We start from the raw sequence: 23,925 nt of genomic DNA on the forward strand, positions 1-23,925 counted from the left end.
ACAATCAAACAGCAGCAGCATATATTGGACACATTATTTTCATGGATCCAAATGTATCATGATTATTCATCCTGTTACGGAACAGGCTGTCCTATTAAGTTTCTTATGTTAGACCACGTTAGCTCAGCTTCATCCCTGCTTTAAGTTCTACAAGGTTGATAGATACCAAGGTTTGGTTTACTGTGTTGATTAGTATCATAATATCCATTACTTTCTCTGAGAATGCCCTAGCTTCATAGTTAATTCAAAGTGGAAATTAAACCAAAAAAAATCTAACCAGTCCATTGTTTTGAGAGAAAAAGCAAAAATTCAGTACTATTAGAGTACAAAAAAAAAAAAAAGCAAGCTCATCAAGCTTTTCTTTAAATTTAGATGTAAGAAATTTTAAGTTTTTCACTGAAAACTCGCAGTTCCTCATGACCCTGAAGACCTCTGAATCAAGGTTTAAAAATAAAAATAAACAGAAATCAGGGAGTCTGCTATGTAGCTTTCCAAAAATCAAGAAGAATGGAGAGGAAGAGTACTATAAAATTCTGCACTGCATTACAAAAATTTAGACTTCAGGAGAATCAAAGGGACAAACTATTACTGCAGTCTTAGAAAGTTTAGTTATTAGCATTAACAAAAGCAAATATATATTCTGAACTATATTCAGTAAGACTGAGCTGCCATTTTCCAAAGTGAAATATAGAGGAACGGAAACTTACATCCAGAACAGCATTTGCATTCCTGGAAAGACCTTTCTGTGATGCCTTAATTATTTTCTAGAGTGAAGATAGGATTTTCAAGATGGAATAAAAAATTTATACTTTCCTATATCAGATAATTCCTATATCAGATAATTTCCTATATCAGAATGTTTGAAGACATTCATAAGAACCACATTGTAAAATTAAAAAAAAAAAAAAAAAAAAAAAAAAAACTTGATTTCTATCATTTGTGTTGCAAAGCAAATAGGCTGCTTCATTACATATTCAATGAAGGGTTTCCTTTTCAGTGGTTTCAATTTTACTTAAACTACTCTATATTTTTCTAATACATTTTGTATTTAATTTGATTGCTATAATCAAACCTGGATGTTACAAATGCATGCATTCTTACTTCCAGGTTTGCATCAGTTGAGTTATTCAGAGTTTTCATTGTGAAAATGTTTCCTATGTGCTTGAAAGCACAAGAGTTATGGGTGTAACTGCTTTAGCTCTCAGTAACCCAGTAAGAATAAGTGAAAGCAGGGAAACTGCCAGCGTAGCCAGATGTTCCAGATGCTCCATAGCTTTATTACTCAGATGGATGTTTTCTAATTGTTACTCACACACAAACACTTAGTAGCAACAGCGTTTCTTGTACTGAAAAGTTTATAATAAAGATCCATAGCATGCCTGACAGATTACTGGACACTGTCTTCTAAATCTTTGTTCAAATCCTTATTTTCTGCTACGTGTATTATGTTTCAACTGATATCTTTCTTTTCAGTTCACAAATACACATTAGTCATTAAATCTTTATTGTTTCAGGAACAGGTGGGATAAGTATTGTTATCCACATCTGCTGGAATCACTAAGTGACGTGCCTCTAAAGTTACACAATGACCAGAGTGTTAGAAAACTGTGGTCGATATTTCTCAATACTGTTCTGACTCAAGTCTAATTATTGCTCTTCTTCACCTGATTTTAGGGGACCTAACAATGGCTGTATACTTCTGGTCTCAGTAATTTTATTTTATTTACATATATATATTGACATTTTAAAGGAGCTAGAAGCCCAGATGAAAAGACTGCATATTCAAAGACAGCTGAATGTTTCAAGGACTTTAATATCTGCATTTTTCTGCCTCTACAAACTACTTTCAATGGCTGAAAGATGAAAGATGAATACAAATCCTACACACTAAACATTTCTAAGTCAACTTTTGCAAAAGACAACCTTTGACAACAACAGTGCATATACTCACCAATAGCAGCTGTAAAGTACTGCTCAATTTCATTGGGGGTGAGTGCCCTTTCCCATATAATGAATTCATCAAATGCCCCATTCACATAGCGCTTAGTTTGATCCCCCTCTGTCCCAGTCAGCAGATTTGCCTTGGGGTCTCCATAATCATAGAAAACTTTTCCTTCTGGATCAGATGTGTTTAGAGTTCCATTGACATAGACTTTCAGTCCTTCTCTTGATTTCCAAGTGAAGAGAATATGAGTCCAATAAGGACCTGCAAAACATTAAGTCACAGTAAAATCTATGAATCATTTCCATTTAGTGTCTCTCTTATTCAGTAAGTTTTTGCTGACTTGGGCTATGCTATAGAGCTATACAGTAAGTGCTAAGAGTGAATTATGGAATGCTGATGTCATGTATATTAATCTTTATACACATGGGGAAGCCCATACTTAGGCAGAATGCCTCTTAGCTTTTGTCTGAACTCTTACTTGGGCTCACTGCAGTTCCATAAATTACATTTGGTGAGTACTATTGGCCAAGACTTGAACTCTCTTCAATACTGTCTCAAAATGCAATTCAGCAAGAGCTCCATAAAGACTGCAAGAATGAAAGAACAGGAAAATAGGCTAATTAAAAGCTGCCAGTTTCTTTGTTACACTTCAAAGGCTGAAAACATAATATTAATTTTTATTTGGATTGAATAATCCACAAATATGCAAATTATTTATACCATTTAACAGTTTTTCTCTTAAAACTGGATTTCTAAACTGATTTATTATACTTTATAAGACTTTGCCACTATGAGGTGAGAAAGTCCTATATTCCCAGTTTGCAGACAGTTAAATTAAGGCAAGAAAAGACTTAGTGACTGTATCTAGCATTACTAGAAATCCTGATTTTGTTTCAGTCACTAGGTAATACCATTCCCAACAATAGTTTAGACAGAAGCAGTACGATATATGATATCCCCAAATGCTTATTGATACTATGCCATGACATGCAAAATTTGATATTCAACAGCTAATGAAATGACCAAAGCACATAGCACCCAGTTAGATAGTGACAAATAAAGTCTTTATTTAGGATGCAGTGGAGGTCTGCACACATATCCAGTTTTAGAATATAAGGAGAACTCCTAAGGATTAACCTGCATTCCTCACCCAGCAGTTTCCTTGTAAGCACCCATTAATATATTGATGTCAATAAGAACTCTGCTTCAGAAAAATGGAAGTTAGCTCCATGTACTGTTGCTGAACAGCAAATGTTCTGCAGTACAGTATCACTGAGTTTTCTGATCATATTTTCTCTCTCCCTGCCCCCATCAAGAGCACAGAAATCTGTAGGTATCTTTATGTCTTTATATACCTACTTCTCTTTCCTGAAGATGTGCTCTTACCATTACACCTCTCTGCAAGAACAATGTAAAATATAACAAAGAAATGGATGAAGAAAAAAAAAAAAAAAATTACCTGGTGGACTAAAGCTTGCTTTCCACTTCATCATAGCATTCCCACGTGTGTAAAATTCTACTGAACCTTCACCTTCATTTGAACAGATTTTGAAACCGCTGGAAATTACTTGTCCACCGGAGGCAGGGGGAAACTTAGCCTGCTGGTCTTGAGTCTTCCAGAAAAAGGAAAATGTTACTCCTGATGGAGGAAAGTAAGAGGAAATTTTAAATGAAAAACAAATGTAACTGAAAACTTCTAATATTGTAAAATGCAGAGAGTGGGAATGTTTTTAAGCACAAATCCTCTGTTCACATAAACAAGGATAGCATTTTTTGAACAAAAAATGTGGTAATAGTATAAACCAAATAAACATCTGTTCCTTGGTTTTGCATCACATGCACATATCCAGGACAGAATAGCAACCATCTCGTCCTGGATAGCTTCTCTCAGTGAAAACTAAAGCTTCTTGAGTACCAGCAGTAATGAAGTCTTTTTGTCTCACAGATTTATGCTTTCATTCCCTATGCCTCTCTCTCTCTCCAGTCTCCTTACCCTTCTCACCCTTAGTATGATCCCCTTTCCTTCCTGTGATTGTTGTTTATTTCTGAACGCATTGACCTCATCTCCACTTTCTCACCCAGCACCTATAACTTCCTGTGATGGATACCATATGCCCGTAGAGCAAGAAGCAGAACATTGACTACTTCCAAGCTACTGGCTGCCAGCATACCCGTGCTAACTGATATGCATCCATTCCTGATTACACTTTAATTATTCTTAAAATGTTATTACCTGTCTTTTCAAACTTCAGTGCTCCAGTAATTGCTGAAAGCAAAGAAACAATGTAGAGGAAAAGGATACCAACACATGCAGAGCCACAGTCACAGCTGCAAGATTCTTACCAACACAAAGAATCCCTCTCTAAAATGCAAGTGCAATCCTGCAAGTGCACACAATCAGCTTTGTTCACAAATAATTCTGCTAAATCCACCATTTTACTGTTGTATTCTAAAAACTGAAGAGCTCTTCAGATTGCACACTAGTGAAGAAATATTTCTCTAAAGATTTCTGTTTCCTTAATAAAGGTTACCTCAAAGGGCTCAACAGAAACATTAGTAGCAAATTAAATGTCCCTCGCACTTCAGAAGTTCTTACTCTCTCTGCTGTTGAGGTTCTACAGCTAAATGCAATTACAAAGAAAATGGCTTGACTAAATAGCTCCTAAAAGTGTTCATCTCAGAATTTATAGTGCTAAGTGCTAAGAATTAAATCTGAGTTCAAAGCAGGTTGAAAAAAAGATATAAAGTACAGAAGTGGAAGATGTTTTGCCAGAAAGATTCAAAATTTGGAAACAACCCAGGAGATCATAGTCTAAACTGCTTGCTTATAGCAGGGTGAACATCAGAGCTCAGCTGATTTTTAAATATCTCCACAGGTGAAGGTTACGCCGCCTCTCTATGCAAACCGTCCCCATGCTTGGTCGCTGGCACTGCAAAGACCTTTTTCCTTAGAAAAGAATCAGAATTCCCTGTGCTACAACTTGTCTGTGTTGCCTCTCACACTCCCATAATCCTAACTCTGCTTTATGATGCTCAAGTTAGTTATTTGAAAAGTTAGTGCACCTCTAAGACTGTTCAACACCAACTATTTCTATAACCACTCATCAGTTTAAGACAGCTCTCAGCGTTCTCTTTGCTTCATGGTGAATATTAAAGCCCTAGATTCCCTCCCATGTCATATGGTAGTTATCTACATAGACCTCTGATGGACTTACTTGACCTGTCAGCCACTGCTCTTAACCTCCTGACTGGGCTCTTTTGAAATGTAGTCTGGTGTAGTCTAATATGTCTGGATGTTTTTATAGTGACCAATACCTGCGGGTTGCCCAAACAATATGAACTTTGCAATTTACTACCAGTTAGCCTAGTACAAGCTAATTAAGTCTTCAAATTATTATGTCCATTTCTTGTTAAAACCATAGTTTGTTTGATTGTTGTTTTTTTTTTTGTTTTGTTTTGTTTCACAGCTCTCTGAACAAAGATGTAAAAGTCTCACGTAAATCAATAAAATCACCAGACATATTCCCCCCCCCATAACTTAATTTTTAATACCATTTCACATATTTTTTGTCACATTAACTTAGCAGAAAAGTTAAAAAAATATCCTGTAATAATATAATAATATAACTATGTAGTAACTTCCTAACTGATCTTCCTGTTTATTCTCCCGGCAGCACCCATTAATTTATATGATCTATACAGCATTCCCTAAATGCTTTATGCATGATAAAATAACCACCATGGAAAGGTTAATCAATTACCATTAGCTTCTTAGAAATCAATCAGTATATGAACATCATCAGTCTCAGTTTGTTAGATCTCAATGTATATGGGTTTAAAGCTATAAATGCTGTAAACTCCCAACTGAAGAATTTGATGTTTGCTGTAAGCAAGTCACAATATCCTCATCGGCCCATGTTCATGTTTCAGTGTGTTTAGCAAACAAGTAATAGGTTGAAACACTAATTCAACCCTCTTTCCAGAAAGCTATGCATTTCCCTTGCACCTACATACAATTCTTCAGCACCCTGGTGAAAGGGCCACCAAGGCTGATCATGTCAAGCAATTATTGCTATTGATCTGATTCCTTCGACTAAGTGTCTCATGATCTTCTTCATGATCTTCCACAGAACTTCTGTGGAAGTGTTGTTATCCCATCTTTAGAGACTGCAGAGTTGCTTTCCCCCATCTTTGACTGTCCATCCTATTGGACTACCCTGTAGCCACTGATCATCCTATAGCCATGACAAGACTGTGCACTCTATCACTTCATGAAATACCAAAACTTAACATAAGACTGAGTAAGGCACACAATAAAAACTCCACTGAAATTTAGAAAAGCAGTTTTTCCCAGATAGCTTGACGGAAATAAATCATTTTGTATCAAACATATTAAGTTTTGTGTCACCAGATGGTCATATGAATCTTGAGCAGGTAAGCCCTGCTTTTAGCTTTAGAGAAGAAAAACTAAAAATATATAGTCATAAAAGAGAAAGAAGGGGAACTTAAAACTTATAACTAAAAATGTGCTGCAGACTTATTTACAATAATATGCTTGACTGCACCTGATGACTAAACCTTTGAAGGTGTCTTCAAGTCAAAGAGAATTGCGTTCATCATTAAGAAAGGTACTTCAAATTTTATGTGCTGTTATTGCTTCTCTGAATAATCTCTCATGAATAGCAAACACAAAAAAAAAAATAAAAATAAAAAGCTGAGAGCCAGACTACATATACAGAGAGTATTCTATTGATGACATCTCCTATTTTTAATTATAGTACTTATCCATAATACAGCAATAAGTGTTTCCAATAGGACATTAAGGAACATAATTGTTAACAATAATTGACATTATTGTTTAGTTTGTACAGTATTGGTCTGTACCAAGGAGATGTGAAGATCTGAGACTTCCCAGTTAACCAGTTTGGGAACTTGAGCCTCCTAGGGCAGATTGTTCTATAGTTCTTCACAATAATCTTAAAGCCTGGCATCAGAAGAATCAAAGAAGTTTGTTTATTTAAACTCTGGTCCTTAGAATTGCACACAAAATAAAATGCAGTCCCTGACAACTTTTAAGAGGGAGCATAGGTCTTCTCACATATATGGCCCAGATTTCCAAGCTTTGTTAAACCTTCTAGCTATCTGAAACAAGTTTTGTGTTCACAGAGCTATCTGGAGGTAAAAAACTAAGGTATTTCAAAACCAACCAAAGAATTCAGATACCCAATTTCTGTTCAAATCAACAGGAAACCTGTCACTGGAGCAGTTATATTACTTTTTCAGAATATTTATATTTCTATGTCACAGGTTAGATAGCTAAGGACTAACAGCAAGAAATTTAATGGTGGGCTACTTCCGTCTCCCTAGCTTCTTCCATATTTACTGTGCTTTATGATGCTCGAGTAATTTCATGAGGTGCTAACAAAATGAACACTAAAGAAACTTCTCATTATGCTGAAAGGTTCAAGGAAGAAGGAATTGTATGTGGGTAGGAAAGCCCATCAGGAAGGTGTCCTCTGTATGTTGCAGAGCTCTTTATTATTTTTTCTACTGTATTCAAACTAATGATTAAGAGAACCTTTTCTTGAATCTTTCACAAATGTTTCTTTTGGCTAAAAATGCCAATTTAATGAGCTCAAAACTGCTCAGAGAAAACCATTATTTAAAAAGTGCTTGACAAAGAAGGGGGAAGGGAAGGTTTCAACATTTCAAAAATAAGAAAAATGTGTTTTCTCAAGTCAGAACAAGAGTTCTGAAATGTTATTAAATTTATGTTAGAAAAAAACTATTGGGATTTTTGTTTCATTAAATATTTAGATTGCAATACTTCATCTGGAAAGATCCCAAGATCATCTCAGAAAGCATTCCCTTCTGAGCATACTTAACATCAAATACATACAAATGCAACAAAGGGACATCAAAATATATTTAAGAAACAGTAAGCTCAAATAAAATTAGAGATCATCATCACATTTAGTTGATACAGAGAAAAACAGATACCTCCTTTAGATAAAGAGGTGTTGGCTTTTTTTTTTTTTCTTTTTTTAACCTGCTCTAATGATTAAGTATTCAGTATTTATATTTCTTCACATTTTATCTGTTGAGCATTTCAATGTTTTATGTTTTCAATGTTCTTTTTTGTGAGATGGGGGAATTATCTATTACCGTAAAAATTTATTTTCATTATTATGTTATACTATGGATGTAGAAATAATACAAATTATTGATGATTTTTACTTCCTGGATGTATGAAGAATGTATAAAAAGATACATATATAAAATGTATGTATATATATAAAAAGTATGTATCAGAAGATACTGTGCTGTGGGATACTGATGCCTGCTGCGGGATACTGAATTATTTTTTCTAATACTCTCAGGTAATAGTTGTGCACCATCTGCACTCCAAGTTTCTTCTTTCTTAAAACATTAACGCATGCCTTAAAATAAATAAATAAATAAATAATCCTATATCAAGTAACATTACTAGCTTGAAGAATGGCCTAAAACCAATAAAAGCAAGAAAATTCCATGTTAATAATATTGCTTAAGCTTAGGGACTTCTGGAGGTTACATATAGAAAAACACCATTTTCCACTAACCCTTCTACTTCTACATTTTAAGTCTTGAGTGCATGCATTGTGATAGTGACTGGTATTATGCTTGTTTTGACAGACATATACAGTATTAATCTTCTGTAATCAACATGTTGTCAAAACTGTGCACCCTTATTATACATGTCATTTTGTGGTCTGTGCCCAAGAAGAAATGGAAGAGTGAAAAAATAAAGAATAATAAAAAAAAGAGAGTGAGATTTATGCATCTGGAAAAGATTATGCAAATGGATTCCAAGACACCTGAAATTAAAAAATAATAATAAAAAATAGAAATTTTGTCTCCAAAGATATGTTTGAAAAAAAGCATTCCTGCTCAAATGCCACAGCGTAAAGCATAGTTTCCCAAAATCCCAAATTTCAAAACTCCAGAACGACTTACCTGTTTGTCACGCTGCATTTTTTGTAGCACCATTAATCTTGGTGCCAGATGAAAGATTTCAGGCACCGTAAACTTATTTCTGGTTTTGTTTGAATTAATTATACTGTAGATCATTGATCTGAGTAGTTGGTGATTCGTTATAATCCACACTGAAGTTAGAAAATACTACATTTTCAACAAGCAGCACTCAATTGTTTTTTTTAAGCCAATAAAAAAGCATCAAACTACAATTTTAGAGTTTAGAATTTCAATTTGGAAGTAAACTATGATTATTGAATTATATAATTTGACAGAGAAAGAAAAGCAAATATTAATTAATTAGTTTACTAACCTTCAGGTCCACAGACTTCTGGATTACTAATGCAAGAATTTTGATAGCTTCCAAAGAAGAGAAAGGTAACTCCTTTCTTTTCACGAACGTAAATTCCTTTGTTCACCATTCCTTCTACAATATCTTAAGGAAAAGCAAAATATAATTTAATATTTATGTAAACTAAAATTTGCTGAGAATGTGATTTTAACAGACTCGGACACTTGCTTATTTTATTTTCTTATTTAGTTGTTTGGGTTTTTGTTTGTTTGCTTGGTAGTTTTTTTTTAATGTAAAAAAAAAAAGCATACAGATATTTCTTTCATTTAACATTTGTAAAAATTATATTTATGTGCTTCACCCACATTCTTCCTTAACTAAAACTTCTTAATAGAACCCATATACCCAAAACAGAAACTAAAAATCATTATTTCAATGTAGTCTGAATAAACCATACACTTTCCAGACTTCTGAACTCTGGACACATCATACAAATACTTAAGTTAAGAGTTGGTCAAGAAGTCATTTATTTTAAAATGTAAGAAAACTTTTTTTTTTTTTTTCATTTTTGAAAAGGAAATTTTGTGATGAAGTCAAATTTTATTTAAAGACATATTTCAATAAATGTACCTCGCAAGCTATATCCAAAAGGCAGAAAACTATCTTTCAGACATCCTTTGGTATGGCATCATTATAATTCATAGAGGGTTTTTCTTTGTCTAACGTGGACAATGACTAATTGTCTAGTGATTTAATTGTGATTTTCTTGTGATTTCTGCCCTAAAAAGCACTGTTTATTCATCTTCTGCTAGCTAAAACATGTGAGCGAGCCATCATGATACTAAAATAACATAACACATACCATAGAAAACCTTGCTAAGGTCTGAGAATTTGGCTGATACATGACAATGGAAAGTTCACTTCATTTGTTCCAATATAAAAAGTACTAATTTTAGTAATGAAGACTATAGGAAATCATGAAAAAATAATAATAATAATTCCACTGAGTTAAAAAGTCTGTGTTCCACAGAACACAGAATATTCTATAATTTATTTCTGAGAAGAAAGAAGATAATTGCCTAGTTTTGAATGTAGCCTTAATATCATTGTTTGTAATAGGAGGTCTGCAAAGATTCTGAATATTTGGGATCTTAGTTTTAAAGACCCCTACAATTTCTCTACAACTTCTTCTGAAAAATACAGTGCTAGGGGAAGAGTTGCTCAAAAGGGAAATATCTGCAACAGGGGCATAGTCTTCTCTGAAGTGCAGGTATTGCCATAGAGGTGTTGCTTGATATTTGAAAACAGAATGAGATTGGAATGAAAATGAGGAGGAGCACACAAATTGTCTACAAGTAAAGGCTGGCAGATAAGGGACTTTCCTCATTATTTTTATATATGTACATCTACCTGAGTTAACCTGAACTTTTTGCATAGCAGAGCACAGTGAAAATCATGTCAGAGTGGCACAGGCAGCACTAGGGAGACACCATCTATCTGGTTGTCACTGCTTCATGTTGGTGCATCTTCTCATGCAACCTGTCAAAAGGGAATCTCATTTCTCTGCTGCAGACAACCAGTGGGAGTAAGGACCGTTATAATGCTGGCCCATCCATAGGAAAACACCACTCAGGGACACAGCAGCTGCAGCATAACATAACCCTCAGTGAACATATGTCCAAATATTTTTTTAGTTCATCTCAAATCTCAACGCAAATATCACAGTTTTCAAGTATCTTCCCCTGCTTTTGAGCAAGAAGACATCAAGTTGTCTGACAGATAAAATTCAGTTCCTTTTAAAAATTAAAATAGTATAGAGTGAAGCAAATATTTCTAAGTTCTTTTTAAGTCACTTAAATTCTGAATTAATCTAGCCAGAATAAATACCATAAGGTAATGTATTCCTGTTTCCATAGCATTTCCTTTGCTGTTAATATCACTCTTTTTAATGTTCATATTGAATACATCTTATTATGTGAAAACTATGCAAATGGCCTATAAAGCAGATAAGTGAGGACTGAAAGAAATTAGGGTCGTTTGAAGTTCATTATTAATAGAGTTCACATTTGCCAGCATACTTTTACTCTTAGAGAGCAGAAAAATAGTGTTTTTAATGTTCTAATACAGACCTCCTAGTATCAGAGTAACCCAAAATGACAGTTCTACCATTTTGATCTTTCTACTCACATCAGATTTTCCATCAAATAGATATGAGTTAATACCTAATCATTAAGTGGACAAAAGGTCATATTTCAATTGCTCAAGTCTAAACCCTCATGACTTCAATTAAATGATTTTAGTTATACCTACACCAGCTTAAGCTTAGTTTCCAATCTGACAGGTTTTGCTTGGAATGTTATTATTTTCTGTTCTTTTATATGCTAGTATGTTGATGTAAAAAGAAATCATATATCTAAGATTTGTGCCTGCTCTTTTATTTATTTATTTATATGTTAATCAAAGATATTGTGCTTGACAAAATTACTTTCAGGATTGGGAAATTCACTTGCATTTGTCTTTAAGTTATCTCTTTTTCACCATTTTATACTCATTTTTAAAGGACATTTTTTATTTTCATCTTGAAAGAAAAGAATAAATCATCATATTTGTTCTTATATGTTCCTCTAAAATATCTTCTGTTTCAAGTCTAATAAAAATATTTTAGGTTTTTGAGGGCTGCTTGGGTCCATCCTTCCACAGGCTGCTTATCAAGGGGATGTGTCTCCCAGTAATTCAGAGTAATTCATTTAACATTTCAGGAGTGCTTTTTAAATCATTTATCTCAGCGTATGCATAGATCTTTACCACATGACCAACTGAACTCAGCGTTAACTTTGAATCCAGTGATACAAGAACCATCCAAGCTTGACAAATGCAGAACAAAAAAAAAAAAAAAAAAAAAAAAAAAAACTTAAATCCTCACCTACAGTTGCAGAGAAGTTAGAGTAGGCAGAGTCATTGGTATATACAAAGGTAGAATTATGGGAAGGAAGCACAGTGAAGTTGTGGATTCTTAGAGCTGGGTGAAACAATAAAAAATAAGCAAATAAGCAAAACAATGAATAAACACAATCAGACATGAATTGACCAGTTCATATCTCTCAACATTACACAGATCACAGATGTTGGTCAGTGGCCTTTAAAATTATCATATGGTCAACTGTCTCCAATAATTTGTAAGTAGTACATGAGTGTTGCATCCTTTAACTACATAACTTAAGAAAATATAGTGTCACTAAAACCATTTTTAATTCCTGACAGGAACAGAAAAGGAAAAATTATAAAACAGTACAACTGCAACCAGATAAAGGGCTCTGAATACAATGAGGTCACTAAGGAGCTATGCAGTCATAACAAAAATCATTACACTGGTGCAAAAGTTATGGTCAATTCAAGTTCTGTGTTCTGTTCTGGGTTCCCTAGCACTAGATATGGACATATTGGAGTGAGCCTGGTGAAGAGCCACAAAGATGTTGAAGGCACTGGACACACCAGCAGAGGCTGAGACAGCTGGGATTGCTCAATAAGGAGAAGCGAAGGGTCAGGGATTTTATCAGTGTGAATAAACATCCCATGGGAAGAGTAAAGATAACACCAGACTTTCCCCAGTGGTATCCAGTGAACAAATAAGAGGCAATGGGCACAAATTAAAACACAATTAATTCTACTTAAACATAAGCAAAAAGCTTTTGAAATAATTAAAGAAAAATTATGAGAGGGTCAGATGCTGGAACAGGTTGTCCGGAGGAACTGTGGAGCCTCCATCCTTGGAGATATTCAAACCCCAACCAGAAAGCCCTGAGCAACTGGCTCCAGCTCACCCTGCTCATGAGCCACACAGGGAGTTGGAGGAGACGATCTCCAGGTGGGGCATTAAGCTCATCTGCTCTGCAGCTCTGAAGTCTAAGGGCTGCTGGCAAACACACACTATCAACAGGTTTAAAAGGACAGCATCAACATTACAGGGTTTCTACCTAGAACCATTTTGCCTGCTATAGTTTTGAGAGCCATCAAATTAATTTGGGTATCCAACAATAAAATTTTATTCTTTTTTCCCCTCCCATTTTGATAATTTTAAAGTATCTTGCACACAGTAATTATTTACCTTGGGCAGGCAAACAGATCTTGATGGAAAGCCTGCATAAGTAAATAGAGACATTGACTGGCATTGCCTGGGGATTTAGACCAACTGGGCAGGAAGAAAAGGTAAATGCTCAAAAAAAAAAAAAAAAAAAAAAAATCTATAGAAAATTCATGGAAAACTAGAGGTCATATTATAAAACCTGAACATGGCCACATATTTTCTTTCCTTTGCTATATTTTAAGTTTTTTTTTGTTTAGTTTAGTTTTGTTTTCCCTTCAATTGCTTCTACTGTTTTTATTGCTATGATAACCAAAAAATTAATTTGCTGACACTGCCTCTCACAACACAAATGCATTGAGAGATATAAATCTGGCTTCACACACAATGAGTTCAACAAATAAAATGGATTAACATGATGGACAGATTATGATGCTTCAAGCATTTAAGAGAAGAAACACGGAATGAAAATAATTGCATGAAATTATGATGAATGGGAGAAAAACAAGAAAGGCTAGCAATAAACAGAAGAGTTGTGTAATCAGAATGGTATCAATAATAGAAAATTGTCACGGGCATTAGATTACAACAATAAATAAAACTTTCTTTGTATTTTGAAGTCAAATATCAGATAGGTACATAAAACTGCTGGAAGCAGTTGAAATAATACCCATGTATTATAAGACACAATATATGCAACTGCCAAAAATTTGAACTATCCACTAGAACATTAAGGAAAGAATTCAACATTGTCAAAATTGCACTGCAGAGAAAATGACTTTTGGCTACCAGCATCCTCTACAAACAATAGCAAGAAAAAGTCCTCCAATTTTTATTTTTATTTTTCCAGCAGTCATGCAGCTCGCTCATTTATAAATTTCTTTAATACCTTGTCATAATAGGAGTAAGAGACAAATGCTCATGTAAGCCAGCCCTATTCATGTAAGAGAAGGTCTGTAGGATCAGGAGCTTAATATATTCTGCTTTTACTCTTCTGTGTTACTACTGGAAAGATTTCTGAATTGTATTGAAGTAATGTAATTTAACATGTTTTGAAAAACAATCTAACTATCATCAGTTATGTAATTACAATTTGCCCAACAGCTGTATGTCACATTAGATTTCATATATTCAAGTACTTTAAAAACATCTTGATAATACAAATGCTAAAACAATGCTAGGTAAGGAGTGGTTTACTCTGTTAGAAAGTAAATGAGGTCCACTGTCAGAAAATTACATTAATACACTGTTAAAAATCTCATATGGTAACTTTTTGCAGGTCAAATTATGATCCTATTGAAGTTGATGGGAATGCTGCCATCAGCCTCTAATGGGAGCAGAATATTGCCCAGATTTATTCCTGGTCAGCCAATTTAATTCCTTTAAGAAGTTTCCTGGAAAGATGGGTCAAACAGTTTGAGTTTAAAATACTTGAGCACCTATGGAATAAAAGGTTTCAGATATTTATAGAATTTTTTCCCCACTTAGGAACAGAGATTGATGTTGCCATTTTTGTGTAATAAATAGCAATAACGTTGCACTTGTGTAACATTTTTCATGCCAGGTTGTAAAGGTCCCTAACTCCTGATTTAATCTCCTGCAGTGATCTTTCTGGGAAAATATATTACAGTCACCAGTAGTAACACTGCTACTACTCTTCACAGTAGTACATAGTTTAGCTTGATAACCAAGGTAGTCAGCCATAGTGTGAGAAATACTGGGGAATGTACATGTATCAGCCCAACCTGGAACTGGCTAAGTAGTCAGAAAAAAAAAAAAAAAAAAAAAAAAAAACTGTTCTCGTAAAAATTACTAAGGGATCTTTGAGCCTCAGAAAGTTTCATCTGAAAGGTGCGACCCTACAAGCTCATAATGCAGCAGTATGGTATTGTGCCTCAGTCGAAACTCCATGAGTTACATCCCCTGCACATCCCTAGGGAGCTCTCACCCCACTTTAAAATATCAGAATCAGAAAACTGCTGAAACCAAAGAGACTACATTGTAAAATCCTTCCCTCTGAGATCCTAGAATTGTGACAACTGACTCTTTCAAATCAGTAAGGGTTTACCAAGCCTCTCATGATTTTTGCCCAACTGGAGAGAAAAAATTATTAAAAAAAAAAAAAAAATGTTGCTGAAATACAATTTTAAAGGAAGTATCCAAAACAAAATAAAAATGAGTAAGATACATTCAGATAAAAGCCTACCCTTCTTTTTCTGTGCATACTATGTGCAACTTTCAAAAATGTCTTCAGAGTTTAGGCATTTAACTCCTTTTAAAAATCTAAAAGAATCAGGCATCTTCACAGCCGGCATAGCCAAAGATCTCAGTTACTGAGCTTATTAGTGCATGTTATGCATGTACCAAGCCAACTAATAACAGTGTTATTTCAATGACTCTTTGGATCATAAACCATTTCTCTTTATAACCTTAACAATGCGTAGACAGCCCATAAAATGTCTGAGAATACTCTATAAAAATCAGTTCTCAAATACAATATTATTTGGACTTCAAAGCACTGCAAAAACATTAACTTTAAAGAAAATCTCAACTGTCGCATTTAAAAAAAGCTAACTACTTTCATTTCTCCTGCTCCCTATCTACTTACAGATTGACACAAATACTTATATTATTGCCACTGTACATGAGTCCTTTGTCTACCTCCATTTGTATCCCGAAACTCATGAATTCCATCCACATCTTCCAATGGCCAGTAATGGGAAGCCGATGCAAGAACTTTGAACCCTTTCAAGGAAACAGAGATGAACAGGTTGTTAAAGAAAGGCACAAGAAGGAGCGTAGCAAGTCTCCACGAAGGAGAACAATAAAGAAAGTCAATAGGTTAAGTAAACCAAGATAGAGCATGTAAATAAAATACTGCACATAAGCTAGACCGTAAATCAAAATGGCAGAGGAGATTAAAGCCAGATATCTGATTGACCACTGCAGAGAACCTCTGTTTTTAGAATTCAACTGATTTTTATTTTAATTACACTTACAATGCATAACCATCTCTGACCAAATCTCTTCTAGCGTATCAGGCAACATTCATCAAAGTAACTGTTGAGGAGCTGGTCTGATAATTTTGAGATCTCACCCAGCTTTTTAAACACGTCACAGATAGTACGATGCACCAAGAAGAGAATGCACAGTGGGAATGTTCAGCCTCTGCAGCATGCTTTCTCTACTCCTGCCTCCTCCATGGAGGACTCCACTACCCACGGTTAAATTGAATTGGAGAAAATGCTAAAGAGTTCCAAGGACTCTTCTTCTCGAAAAACACTGCAAAAACAGTGCAACACCTTCAGGTTATATTAATACAAGCATTTTTCACCTTTGTTGTCTGTGGAGAAACATTAGTCAGAAACAGTACTTGATGCTGGAGGACCTGCAATGCGGGTGATGGTATACATACCCGTGCAATCGTTAGTGCACAACCTAGCCTTCCTGATATCGCTAATAATTCACATTTTAACTGTGTCATATAGAAGAACTATACCTTTAAACAGAAGGAATTTGATGTTCCTCAAGAGAAGAGGTTCCAGAATAACCAACATGTGGAGGGTGGAGGGAAGAATCCCCTCCTCCCCATACAGCATTAGCTGTTCCTTCAGAACTGTCTTCACTACACCAAAATCAGAACATCTTGTTGTGGCCAGTAAGAACATTTTGTTTTCCAAAATGTCTTCCTGAGCACCAAGTGTACAAGCTGACAAAAGCAGGACATCTACTGGCTTCCATTGGTCTAATTGCTACCAGTTAGAACAGAGTTTAGGAGATGTGATTACTCAAACCTGAGCAGAAGTGGGCTGTCCAAAGCAATCAAATTTTGTGTTAAGATAACAATTCTATTTTAAGGGTATATCATTAATAATGTAGGAAAACATGAACCGTAATTTCTTATTTTCTTGTTAGCTGCAAGAAATCCTTTATTCTCAAAATAATTAACTTAACCAGCTGTTCTGGAAGAAAATGATAATCTCCTGTATCCAAGAAAGTTTCAGAATGTGGATACAGATACACAGAAGTTTTACTGTGAATACAGATGAGAATGTTTTGTTCAACCTCACAGCATATCATCCTATTAGACTGAGTTAATCTTTTCTTTTGGGTGGGAACAGAGAAGAAGGATTTATAAAACCAGCATTTTCTACTCAGATTTCAGTCAAATTTCAAATTTGGTGATTGTTTGGAGTTAGTTTGGGGTTCTCCCTTAATCTCCTTCTCCCAGATCAGAAAGTACTTAAAGGTATCAAGCATAAGCATCCTCCTTCCTTCTCTCCTCCACATCTTCATTCATACAATGAACTTCTTCCACAGATTTGTTCCCACAATGATCCCCCTAGCCTCCTTGAGCTCCCTGACTACCATTTTTGTTAGTACTTTCTATAAAACACCCTTGTTATACAGCTCCATCCACTGCTCCAGCTTTCAAATACTGGACAAAGGATGAAGTAGAAGAAAGATCAACTAGTTTCTAGAAAATTTCTTTCTGCCTTTCATCTGATGGTTATTTAACATTATGTATGAACTGATCTAACAAAGCACAACTTTGACTCCCCAAAACTTGCTAGTGAATAATCTTAATAAGAAAAATATAGAGCAAGCATGGCTTTAATAGCACTACCAAATGAGAATAACACTCCTAATCCTTCTGGGGTCTCCAAATGAAGTGAAGCAAAAGTTATTTATAAAATTACACATATGTGTAGTTCCTTGCCCTACCATTTTATTTTATTTTGGTTTTTGTTCCCAAGCAATCTTTCAAGAGTGTGGGGGACAAAAGAGAAAATTCTCCTAAATACCAGTTAGACTGTCATGCACCATAGAAAATCTCCCCAAACCTTTTGAAAATGGTGTGCAAAATAAAACAAAACACAGTATCTTTTGTCTTCTGCTTCTTCACTCTAGAGAGATCAAAACTACTTGCCTACTGGATAATTATTCTATCATTTTAGTATTCTGTATACAAATGAGATTTCTTTACAGCGGACTTGGAGGAGCAAAAATATTATTTTCACGTTATTTTCATCCTAAATTTCCTTGCCCACACAGAGGAGCTGTGAGCTCTTTTGATGTCTCCCATTCTCATGTAATACTCTTAGAGCTGCAATGCCGACAGGAACTTAAGGCTAAGAGTACAAAGCTGGCAAATTTGCTAAACATCACAACAAACAATTGCAGATCTGAAAACACAGAACTACAAGCAGCTCCGCATTTCGTGGCAATACACAAACTACTCAGATTCCCTTCAGAACTAAATTATGCCAAAGATATCTAACAAGTGATTCATAATTGACCAGTATCTATTATTGGCCTACCTAACTAGGAATGTCTGTTGTTGTCATAGAGGTTTTCCCAGAGAGTGGGAGCATGAGTGTAAATAGATGAGGCAGGGATGTGTTTGGAGAAATGGATGTGGTTCTATGGTTACGTTGCCTTTGAATACTTGAAAAATAGAGAGAAAAGCATAGTTGCTACAAAAGGAAAAAGCTACTGTCAAAGTAAAAGAATAATGACACTGAGTAAGTATGCACAAAGCCAAATCTGAAAATTCCAGGCAACCCAAACTCAACAAGCTGTGTGGAAAAGCACTCTGAAGGAACAGGCTGTAGGAACAATTTTTCATTTGCATAAACTAAATCCGGGTATGTGTTCAGTTCTGTCTTCAAAGAGCATATTCTAGTTGCTGAAAAAAAAAAAAATGATGAGGTTCTATGGTATGAAGAGCATCCACATAGGCAACCTGTGCTAGTGTACCTCCAGCCAGCCCTCAAACTACCTGCTCTATTTTGCAGAGCACAGAACATGCCTGGTGCTTCACAGTGTGCTTATGTGCAAATACTTCTTGCTTCCATTAACACGCCTACCTTTAATATCTGGTGGAGAAGGATTAAAGATAACAGAGGTGATAGAAAAACATAGAAAAATAGAGAAAAATAGTCAGATAAGAAGAATCCAGGGAGAAAATGGATTGATGCCAGAAACTATATCACGACGTGGCATGAGTTTCATTAGTGGTAGCATCACAACAATTGCATTCCTGTGGTTGGCATCAAACAAACCCACCCCTAAGGAGAAGCTATATTCTAAAAACCTTACATTTATAAGATGGGAAAAAAATAGTCAAAGAAAATGGGAAACAAAAGAGATACAGCTAAGAAGTGAATTGCCTCGGGCCATGCTGCATGTTGGTGGCTTTTCTAGCTCCCAGTTCTGAGCTATATAAAGCCATGCTGCCACCCCACTTGCAGCCAATCAGCCCCGAGAAGCTTTCTGAAAACAAATACCTGGTGCATTGAATTCAGCTTATACTTGTACCATTACTTCGATGGGTAACTGCTCTGTGTTCAGAACAAAATCACAAGGCTTATTTACAGCCTTGTAACCAAGAGTGATGTTTTCTGGATTTGAGCGCTTCCCCACAGGCACTGTATACAAACTAAATGTTGTACAGCTTCCCCTGTTTTTGAGGGAGGTCTTTTTCTCCCTTATGGCTCTATTGGCCAGAAGCCAGTAATCCTCACCTATAGGAAATGAGATGGTATTTCTTTGTTTTTGAGTGAAGGCAGAACAAAAGAAACTAACTGGTCTGAAGATACTGCAATAGCAGACAACATGGCTCTCCACATCACACTGTATTTTATTTTGAACATAATTATATATGGTGAAAACTTAGAAGCACAAAGCAATACATGAATTGGTAAAGCAGTAAAATTGTACTTGTACACCACCATGAGGCTTGAGGTTAAACTATTTATATAAACAGAAGAATTCTGCAGTTAAACACGCAGACCCCCAATAAGCTCTGAGTTTTTCTGCATTGAAAACAGATGAGATTTTTAATATGCTCTATAACTGATTTTAACTTAAGCATGAAGGCTGGGAGGAGTGTAGATAGCTTGAAACCTTGGCGAAGTACTACAAAACACATAAACCGGCATATCTAACTGTAAATCAAAGAATTTTAAACACTGAACACTAAGACCTTGATTAAAAATAATAATAATTAAAAAAAAATAAAGAAAAAAACTGTGTAGAAGTCTGATTCAGAAATTCATGGTCAAAAAGGTAATAAACACTGTATAGATGAATTCTCTATCTATCAAATACAAGTCATTTTTCTCCAAATATATTTATATGTAGAATATTTAGTAGGTAGTGAATTTAAACTAAGTGGGATGATCAGGCTTTACTGTATTTCTCATACAGAGCTTACGTTCAAATGTGGGGTCACTGTTTCTTTAGAACTACCAAAAGAAAGAAAGAAAAATACAAAACAAAATACAAACCAACAAAAAAGAGCAATTAAATATTTAAGCATATTGCCATAAAATATAAATGGAACATTCCTTACCTGGGTGTTTGAGTAGCTGGGAATAGTTTCCATACACCTGCACATAAAACATTTTATAATGAGAGAAAGTGAGGTAAAACTTGCTAAGAGGAATCCAAATATATCTCAATGCTGACCATATTCAGAAAATTACCTGATACTGGAACTGAAATAAAATCAGCAAAGAATAATGACAACAGAGCAGAGATAATAAATTCTCCATGGTCTATTTAAGGTTAAAAGTACAACCAAGATCAAATTCCTGAAAGATTTCAATCATAAGTTTTCCTTAGCAACTTTTCGTATTAAAAGGGACATTTTCCGTGCAAGTTCAAAAAGTCTGTTCCTCCAGTGATGATATAGTATCCTTCCAGACCCTTTAAGTAGTATTTGCTTGCTTCACACTTTGATCTCTTCATTTATCCATAAATAAATTACTATGATTTGAGAAAAATTAAAAGAAATATGCATCAGATCCGAAAGTTGTACTGTTCCATGGAAAAAAGTCAAGTATTTCTGTTAGAATCTGTGCCAAAAAGAAAATATCTTGTTTTCAACTTTCTTCCTATGGTCTTTTCCTTTCAATTACTTTCACGTTGTCAGAGATCTGAAGCCAGTTTTGGTTTTGCTAGCAAGAAAATGCACTTCCTTATAGCGCATAGAGCGTATAACTCGCACTATTTCCTCAGGAACTGAGCTGAAAAGAGTTGCTAACTCCTCGTTTGTCCAGCTCACGTTTGCACCTCCATCCCAGATCTTTTTGGGTGGAGAGCAAGTCTGAGTGATGTCATGCTTTCTTCTCAAACTTTGTCCCATTCTGGTACTCTATTTATATCACGTTGCTGCTGTCTCTTTTCTGGGTCCTAACACCAGCCAGCTAGGAACAAGTGGAAACAAGTTAATGTGCTTCAGCAAACAGATTAAAGAGATTACAGTTCTTAGCAATCTGCACACTCAAAGAAGATGCAAAGCCAGAACAATTGTTCCTAATTTAAATGTTTAAGAACAAAAGAACAGATTTTGGACAGAAATTGTCGAAGGAAAGCTAAGAGCTATTCATTAAAATAACAGTTTGTATTTGTTTAAAGAAACATGACCTTTGAAAAAATATTGATTTAAATCACATAGCATTGAGGGATTAATTTTACTGTATCCCTATCAAAAAGGGAAAACTGAGGCACTAGCCATTTCACTGATTTGCTCAAAGTTGCCTGTCAGATCTAGTAAAAAATATATATAATAATAATAATAAAGAAATTACTTCTGTAATAGCCACAGCAATATTATTCTTTGATAAAAATAAAAGCAATTACATTTAAGTATTTATGGAAGAGCATCCCAATTATACTAAGCTATACCACAAATAACAACCAACATTTTATATGTTAAAGAAAAATAGTAGCTAGAACTAGTTGATATTTACATTTACTCTTCTCATTAATGTTAAAATCTTGCTTTCAGTAACAAGTTCTCTTCTCTTTTTTTTTTTCAGTGAAAAACTGAAACAATAACACTAAACAAAATTTGATAAGCCCTCCATCTCCATAAGCCCTGTTCATCTCTTCCACATATTTCCATATCAACCCCTTATTTATCCTGACATGAGCCATACATAGGTGATGTAAGGAAGACCAGAAACTAAAATTTAGAATAAAATTATGTTAATATCTCAGCAAAACTCAAATTGCTATTTTCTCTTGCCAAAAATTTTCAGTAAATTAGAACTTTCAGCACATGATGTTTTGTCAACCAGGAAAATACTCTCTAAACAGAAGTCAAAGACAAACATGACGCTAATCTATAGAAAAGTGATCACATGCACCCATTTCTATGTGTGTCATTGTCCACCTACGGCTTACATTCTGACATGTAATGGTCCTTCCCTCTCCATACATCCATTTCGTGGCTCTTGGCCCCATTTCTACAGGTGCCCATATAAGCCTATATTTGCCTGGTTCCTCTTCCGAGCTCTACTCCTTCCGTGGTACTAGCCCTCTTTCTTACTTGTCCACTTCTTAACCACAACTTTTGCACCAAACTCCTGGCTAAAGCCTTTTTTTTTTTTTTTTTTTTTTTTTTTTTTTTTTATGGAAGTTTTCTAATGAGCCTTTCTGTAGGGCTTAGGTAGCTGGAAGCCCAGCAGGTTGACAGTGGGCCTGGATCACCCAGCTGGCTGCCCAGAGGCAGTGAACTTCTGAAGCTTCTGGTAGTAACCAACTCCTTGCTAGGAGCTGGGTAGTTGGAACTCCAGAGTCCAAGGACTGAAGGGATCATACTTAATTTTGGAAGATGCTCATGCCACATGAATTGCCATATGTTATCAAATTTAAATATTAAAAAATTTCAATATCACCAAAAAAACATTTGGTTTTTAACCTTGCTTTGGTATCTAAACAAAATAGTTTTGAGAATTCTGAACTTCAGTTCCTAAAAAAAAATTGTTTGCACTTAATATAACTAGTCAGAAGGCACTAGTTATTCACAGAAAAAAAAGCCAGTTTGACGATTGCTTATTTCCGTACAGTTCTTTTTATTTATTTATTTATTTATTTATTTTATTATATAAAGACTCCTTCCATCATCATTGTTAGCCAGAAACTCCTCTATAACCTGAAGGAAGAAGAGGAATCCTGTGTAAACCCCCGGAAGTCTGCATCACACAGTAACAAGTAGAGTCACCCTTAGAAATAGAAAGTTGCAGCTAAAAATCACGATAAATATTAAAATATAAAAAGAGAAAGACAGGAATTTGAAATATTTGCCAAGAGAGGCCTGTCAAGGGAAAGAATATGCTTACCAAAACAATTGTGAGAATCCAAGCAAACATGTTCACTGCCAGAAATTTTTGTGGAAAGAGCAAATTGCAAGCAGACATCAGAAATTATTTGCTGAAAAAAAAAAAATCTGAACGTATTCGTGTGATCCTCTGGAAACCTGATCTGAAGAGTCACAATGCTTCCACCACGGACCAGAGGTAGCACTAGGCATCTTGCATGCAAACCAGAATAACTGATCCAGTGCTCAGAAGACAAACAATCGCAGCGGATTGCTCTTGAATAACCTGCAGATAAAATAACCTTCACTTAAAGTACTTGCATGTCAATAAGAGCACAAAGCTCTGCATACACCAGGTAACTGTGGACAGCCTGCACTCAGCAAATGGAGAGATTTCTCCCCAGGGCAGCTAAGGGAGCTCCATTCCTGCTAAGGGGTGAGGAAGGGAGGAGCTGTGATCCCCATGCAACAACACTGGGGGG

At 35.2% G+C, this 23,925-nt stretch overlaps 1 protein-coding gene across 3 annotated transcripts in view; it reads right to left on the reverse strand.

Annotated features, from left to right (window-relative positions):
* ADGRD1 (adhesion G protein-coupled receptor D1) overlaps window positions 1-21,471 on the reverse strand; it is a 160,093-nt gene extending 138,622 nt beyond the window's left edge. The window contains exons 1-7 of one of the 3 annotated variants that reach the window (XM_035340879.1): window positions 20,823-21,471; window positions 20,690-20,726; window positions 15,994-16,077; window positions 12,175-12,270; window positions 9,273-9,395; window positions 3,405-3,584; window positions 1,952-2,206 (exon numbers count right to left, since the gene is read on the reverse strand). In XM_035340879.1, coding sequence (XP_035196770.1) covers window positions 1,952-2,206; window positions 3,405-3,584; window positions 9,273-9,395; window positions 12,175-12,270; window positions 15,994-16,077; window positions 20,690-20,726; window positions 20,823-20,891 — 844 coding nt within the window. In that variant the 5' untranslated portion in view covers window positions 20,892-21,471. The remainder of the gene's footprint in view (window positions 1-1,951; window positions 2,207-3,404; window positions 3,585-9,272; window positions 9,396-12,174; window positions 12,271-15,993; window positions 16,078-20,689; window positions 20,727-20,822) is intronic. The other 2 variants (XM_035340880.1, XM_035340881.1) reach the window with 2 other exon arrangements.
* Window positions 21,472-23,925: the final 2,454 nt, after the last annotated feature.

This window comes from Oxyura jamaicensis, chromosome 15, assembly GCF_011077185.1.
Source record: "Oxyura jamaicensis isolate SHBP4307 breed ruddy duck chromosome 15, BPBGC_Ojam_1.0, whole genome shotgun sequence".
Taxonomy (NCBI): Eukaryota; Metazoa; Chordata; class Aves; order Anseriformes; family Anatidae; genus Oxyura; species Oxyura jamaicensis.